Source organism: Mercenaria mercenaria, chromosome 17, assembly GCF_021730395.1.
Source record: "Mercenaria mercenaria strain notata chromosome 17, MADL_Memer_1, whole genome shotgun sequence".
In the NCBI taxonomy this organism is placed as follows: domain Eukaryota; kingdom Metazoa; phylum Mollusca; class Bivalvia; order Venerida; family Veneridae; genus Mercenaria; species Mercenaria mercenaria.
In genome coordinates this window covers 34,614,481-34,621,492 of record NC_069377.1, presented here as the reverse complement: position 1 = coordinate 34,621,492, position 7,012 = coordinate 34,614,481, and the positions used below count along the sequence as shown (strand labels likewise).

General features: G+C 36.7%; 1 protein-coding gene across 1 annotated transcript; it reads left to right on the top strand.

Moving 5' to 3' along the window:
• The first annotated feature begins 216 nt into the window (after nt 1-216).
• LOC123537209 (uncharacterized) lies at nt 217-5,049 on the top strand. The gene is made up of 4 exons (XM_045320846.2): nt 217-390; nt 3,038-3,123; nt 3,892-3,991; nt 4,816-5,049. Exons 1-4 carry the CDS (start codon nt 279-281, stop codon nt 4,926-4,928), a joined length of 411 nt encoding a protein of 136 aa, XP_045176781.1. The 5' UTR covers nt 217-278; the 3' UTR covers nt 4,929-5,049.
• Nucleotides 5,050-7,012: the final 1,963 nt, after the last annotated feature.

The window sequence follows — 7,012 nt, the reverse complement described above, 5'->3', positions numbered from 1 at the left end:
TCCTTAACTTTTTGCCGGATATATTTCTTTGCCATACCTCACCAAACACCCATTCGGCGGGGGATACCAATTCATCGAATTTGCTTGTTTTTCATTCTGTACGTCAAGTATAAACCACAGTTGAGATTTATTTGACAGATTCGCATGTTGTTTAACAAAGATGTTATTGTAGTTTTGATTTATGAGCGAAGAGAAATGCATTTAAGCTGAATTTACTTCACCACCGTGACATTCAATTTTCTGTCTTTTTAGTATGTTGGTGCATTTTATCTGAACAAATGCTGAAATATATTATTTTTCTCTGTGTTAGTTTTAACGCTGTTAGCATAGTGTCAGGATGCAGGTGTTCAATAATTGAAGAGAAGGATCGATTTTGTACAAATGATTACGGTAAACTCTAAATATTTTGTTTAAAAATAGCTAATGCACATATTTCTCAAAAATAATATTGTAGGAATTGAATAATCTTCAAAAAGGAGGTACTCTATTACGGGTCTAATACCTTAATCTGATTTTGGATATCTTTCAGAAATGAATTTCGTCCTTTATTTGAAGTTGATAATCTTATTCTATGGTATCATTTTTATTACACGAATAATTTGTAATGTACCAAACTATGTGAACTGGAAGATGAAATATTGAAAGAAGTTTTCAATGTCTAATGAAAATTATTGAGTAAAGTTTAACTTTCTGACCAGTCTTGGAAATAAGAACATTAATGTGAACGTAGAGCTATTAGACCGCTCCCGCTCTGTCCTTTATAAAGACAATGCTTGCGCGGTCCTCCGTCAATCGATTGAAGGTATATCTTGCCTGCTATTAAATGCCTGATAGGCCTGGAACAAAGTTCCTTAACCTTTAGCCTGCTGGCGGCCAGTGATTATGCCTTTGCGACCAGTGCAGACCAAGATCAGCCTGCACTTCCGTGCAACCTGATCATGGTCTGCACTGTTCGCTATTCAGTCAGTAAATTTTCAGTGAACACTCCTATCGGATAATAAATGGTATTGCCCGAATTGAATGATGGACAGTCCATTTTAGAAATTAAGCAGGCTAAGGGTTAAGATAAAGAAGGCGTAATAGAGCGCCATCTAACGGAACGTCAAACATTGCGCTTGACGACCCCACGGCATTGCGTTCTAAGCGTTGACTGTAAACATGTTGTATGCTGAACAGATGTCTTTAAGAGAACAAAATCAAGATATCTTGAACATGGCTGTAGGCAAGGTTGGTGCATGTTGAAGGTTTGAACATTTTAAAAAAGGAATGGAAATATAATTATTTATTTTGTGTGTGTGTGTGTGTGTGTGTGTGTGTGTGTGTGTGTGTGTGTGTTCGGATTTAACGTCTTTTTCAACAATTTTTCAGTCATATAAACGACGGTGTCTACTTTTTGCAGTGGGCACAATGCCCAACTTTATAGTGCTGCCTCACTGGAATATCACGCCGTAGATACGTGACATGATACCCCACCCAGTCACATTATACTGACACCGGGCTGACCAGTCCTAGCACTACCCTCTTAATGCTGAGCGCCAAGCGAGGAAGCTACTAGTACCATTTTTTACGTCTTTGGTATGACAAAATTTAGATCACCATAATGTGGTTGTGTACACACAATTTCGTTGGATTTATTTTGTAATTTCAGAATTATTGCCCTTTTATTGTATAAAAATCCACATACGTGTACATAACAAACTTACCATTAGGTAGAATTTCATTAAATTTCTTTCATTTTTTTCCATATGTGGATTTTTATACAATTAAAGGGCAATAACTCTGAAATTACAAAATAAATCCAACGAAACTGTGTGTACACAACCACATTATGGTGATCTAAATTTTGTTTAAGTTTCATAGTTCTAGGTCAAATTTATCAAAAGTAATGATGCAGAAATTGCCTTATTTATAGTTCCCTATATAGTTAACATTAGAAAATTCTAAGGGCCATAACTCTGGTTTTACTAGGGCAATCTGACTGAAACTTGACGGGCCGCATAAACTCATAGTGGTGAAGTTTTATATAAATATTCCCAACCACTTCCTAGATATGGCTCCGGACGGACGGACGGACGGAGGGATGTGGACGGACAACGCCAAAACTATATCCCTCCCACTTTCGTCGGGGGATAACAAAGTCGGAAGCCCTCGTATTTTTTCACTCATTTTACAGTAAAATAAATTTATACGATTATTTTAGGTTGTTTTTTTTAATATATGGACCAGTTTTTACACATTACTTAGTCATTCCACTCGAAAACTATAATTTCGTAGAAGGATTTTGGCATGGTGTTTGCATAAAGTAAGCATTCATTTCACGAATAGTCGGAGTATATATTTGAAAATTACATCACCGTATAGACTTTAACGGTCCACGTCTGTTTGTTTGTTTTGGGATTAACGCCGTTTTTCAACAGTATTTCAGTTATTTTATGTAACTGTGGGCAGTTAACCTAACCAGTATTCCTGGATTCTGTACTAGTACAAACATGTTCTCTGCGAGTAACTGCCAGTTTCCCCACATGAGTCAGAGGTGGAGGACGAATGATTTCAGACACAATGTCTTTTATCAAATCGTCACGGAGAACATACGCCACGCCTATGGATCGAACTCACGACCCCGCGATCCGTAGATCTGCGCTCTTCCTATTGAGCTAAACGGACGGGTCCTGTTACATTATATAAAAAAGCAACTTTTGTATCAAATGAACGCCCAGAAACTAAATTTATCGCCGTAAAAACGGCAACGTCACAACTATTTAGGGCTAGGCTAAAACGTGATTTTTCGACGTCATTTGCGTTACGAGTGTGCATTTGGCCTTTTCAGTAGTTGTACATTGGGTGATGATCAACTTTTGTATTATTTAAGTATGTTATCAAGGATGCAACTTGTTTTTGAAAATCCCGCTCATTACGCATTAATTACCTTAAAAACCCTTGACGTTGAAGCGAAGAGGCCTACAATATTTGTACGAAATATATAACTGCCTTTCGAACCAGACACGCTGGCAATTCTTTTTTGTTTTCCTCTTTGTAGCAATAATAGCGAAAGTGACCAAAGAAAGGAAAGTCGGTAATGAACTGGAATACCAAATCACACAAGTTAAGTGCCTCAAGCCACATGTAAGTCATTTTCAAATATTTTTAAGTTGCTTCTTATGTAATTATTAAAACTGCATCCAATATGTATTGTATACATCAGCGTGCATAAACAAAAATATTTTGTCAAGAGCCGCAAAAGATTTGTTTGTTTTGGGTTTAACGCTGTTTTTTCTACAATATTTCTAACTCTGTACCAGTACAAACCTGTTCTCCGCAAGTAACTGCCAACTTCCCCACATGAATCAGAGGTGGAGGACGAATGATTTCAAACAAAATGTCTCTTATCAAATCGTCATGGAGAATATACGGCCCGCACAAGGAACGAACTCACGACCCCGTGATCCGCCGATCGGCGCTCTTCCTACTGAGTTAAGCGAGCGGGTGCACCGCAAAAGATATATGAACAACTTAAATTGAGGAAAATGTCATTTTTACAAGTTCTAACTGTTCCCTTACCACGATATATGTTGCATCTAGTTTTAAATAAAAAAAAATTCCTGTCCATTTCGCAGTGATTACTAAAAGTCCATATATTAAATCTATTAGTGATACATCAGGATGTTTCAAATGACTTCAACATATCTTCATTATTTAATAATCAAATAAGTCTCAGAATACCTTTCAGATATGTACATTTGTGTTTGTGTTGTTGTTGTTGTTTTTTTTTTTTTTTTTTTTTTTTTTTTTTTTTTTTTTTTTTTTTTTTTTTAATGAAGTCTTGCTATATGTGATTAGCCCACGTATATATTAATTCATTCTTCTTAGCTTACGACTTCTATTTGATATTAGATCAAGGATCCATCCGTGATTCGTGACAAAGTTTATACGTCAACAACATCGGCGGCCTGTGGTACGATTCTGGACAAAGGCAGCACATATCTTCTATCTGGTAGTTATCACTCTAAAACAAATACTAGCTTGACCTGGAGATGCTAAAACAAATACTAGTTTAATCTTGATGTACTAAAAAGTTATAAGCTTTACCTAGAGATGCTAACACAAATACTAGCATCACCTGGAAATGCTAAAACAAATCTAGCTTTAACAAATACTAGCTTTACTTAGAAATGCTAAAAGAAATACTAGATCCACCTGGAGAGTCATCAAAAACTGTCGAGACATTGAAACTAAAATATTTACATTGTACAGACTAATGGTTGCTATTTATAACGTTTGCATGTGTCAGAAAAAAGGTCGTTTTACGCACCCGCCTGCAGTCGTATTGTGTAATTATAAGAAACAATAGATATCAAACGAAATCCACAGGCTTCATTTAAATAAAATGTAATAAATGTTAATATTTTTTGTTTCTTTTATTACATTTACTGAGGAGAACACGATGTTGTCCTTTTCTCTGCATAACATAACTTTTTTCAGCATGTTTCAGCATATGAAATTTAAAATAAACAAATACAGTTACCGGCTCCTGCATTTCGGTGTGAGTGTTTGTGGACAATGTTCGCTTCTGTTTGCCAAAGGTCCTTCTGAGTATCAACCTCATATGAACCATCTGAGTGCAAAAAATCAATGTATTCGCAGAACGTAATCTAGATGCACTTTCAGAACGTGATAGAGGATATGGCAAAATAAGAATACGTGTACACAGCATCATTTGTTATTCAACGTTTAGTTTAGCTGTATAATATTTAACATTTAGTTAACTTCACACAGTGTTTATTGTATTGACAAAATAAAGGTTTCTTTGTTTTACAGGGACGTATCGTAAAAATGGAGGTGGGCGTAAAGAGCAGTTTCTTAGTCTCTGTCAGATAGCAAGAAAATTAACAAAGAAGGAAGTTAAAAACTACAAAGTGCCCCAATGCTGACAAGGACAGAACCAGGTTTGGACAGCTGTACCAAAACACAGATGAGAACAAACATATCATTGACTTACAGTTGTATTCGTATAAAGTTGCTTCTCATAAAGTATAAAGTCTGGATACCTTGTTTAATTTGTTCTGTTTTAACTGTTATTCAAAGCCGTGAATTTTCTGCCCCCGTCATTTTTGAAGAAAAAGCGTACCTCTCCGTCACATTCTCTATCTCTATCTATGTCAAGTACTCTTGTAACCATAAAGGAAATGTTATATAACTTGGCGCAACAGCTGGAATCAAAATTAGCATACTTTGTTTTCACTCGGTCCATTAACCTGCCATCTGCATCCTTCAAACGATTTTAATATTAATTGACACACATCTTTCCGGAAACAGGATGACGTTTAGGGCTCAAGAAAAAACATGGATGATTATCCAACATGTAAAAGGTAAGGTTATATTTCTCGGTAGCACAGAGCACCACAAACACAGCCTCAAGCTACACATGTGCTAAGTAGGCCCACAACAAAATGAATCTGTAACGGAATAATATTACAGACGGGTTGCTTCAAAAATCCGACAAGTACATTTTAATTTAATGCAAAATATAGATGTAGGGGAGGGGTTTGAAGGGGAAAGTAGAGCAAGGATGAATATACAAAGAAGATGCTACGTTCCTTATTCACAGTTACACCACAACGTAAACCACAGTAGCACAGACATTCATGTACCAAAGACAAACACACACACACACACACACTAACTAACATAGATAAACAGACAAGTAAGATATAACAACACTGTAGGGCACCGTCTAAGACACACAAGCACTGAAGCAGGTAAAAACAACAATCGGGCACCGCCTTAGGACTTAAGACACGATAACTTGGACACGATAACTTACTCATAGTAAAGGGGGAGGGGATGCCAAAACAAGGGAGCGCAATTGCAAGGGGAAGGATGGGGGCGATAGGGGGAGTGAGGAGAAAGAGGAAAGAAACGCTTAAAACAAACAAGACAACATACGCAACACAAAATACAAGACAGACAGAAAGCAAGTTGAAAATACGGGCACCGCCTTGGAACGGTCAGAAACCTATATAAAGGAAACTGGGGGTTTAAACGCGTTTAGGGCATGCCAACCTCGCGCTTACCCTATTTTCAACAAGTTAGACAATACAATGTAAATAAAATCCCCGCTGAGAAAGGCTCTAACATGACGGGAAAAAATACCAGATCATATGAAGTAAAACATAAAATTAAGGTAAATCTAAGGTATAATTACACCGATGTACTCGAAAACTTGTCTGAAGTCAGAGCACCAAGAGCCGAATTTTTTAAGGGCACGACTAAGAAAGCTGCAAGACAAAATTCCACTCCCTCCGTCCGTTTTATGTAGGATTTAGGAGAAAAGCATCATGGAGTCTTACACTTTATTAGTCCTCGCATCATCAAATAGGAAAGCGTAGCGACATTCAAAAGCCGCACACGGCTGGTGAATCGTTAACTCACGCTAAATTTATATAAGAACCAAAATTGCATATACTCAATGTCCTTGCAGAAGGCAGAACATCAAGAGAAACACCCATAATATCCCTACGACACAAGCCAGAAGACAGATATCAAAATAGCTTAGTACCGGTGCGATTTACAGCCTCCTGTCATAGAGTTCTCCGCCTGTACTGTCAGACACAATTAAAAAGGGAATCATAGCGTCAAAATGAAAAAGGTTTGAATACTAAACATGTGGTGTGTCCCAAAACAGTAAAGTCACAATCTGTTTTAATAAAACGTTTCATAAATTTATCAAATACAGTTTGAAATTATCATGACCCAAAATCTTACGACGTTTGTAAACCACATCCCCACAATTTATCAGGCGTTAGATTACTACTCAATTTTAAAACAAATCTGAATCATGGTAGTGACAAAATACAAAATAATTACGTAATTTATTATAATGGTAGTCTTGCTGAAGAAGTTTATGTGTACTATATAGATTACGTTCATTAAAATCCTCAACAGGACTACACGCTCCGGCAAACCGATTTAATTGAGAAATATATATTACATATTAAGATGTTGCAGTCTAAAC

Bases quoted from the DNA above. Each gene is read 5' to 3' on its own strand.
- LOC123537209 (XM_045320846.2), top strand. From the start codon at position 279: ATGCTGAAATATATTATTTTTCTCTGTGTTAGTTTTAACGCTGTTAGC. The intron at 391-3,037 runs GTAAACTCTAAA...TCCTCTTTGTAG, and splicing joins ATTTTGTACAAATGATTACG to CAATAATAGCGAAAGTGACC. The intron at 3,124-3,891 runs GTAAGTCATTTT...ATTTGATATTAG, and splicing joins TTAAGTGCCTCAAGCCACAT to ATCAAGGATCCATCCGTGAT.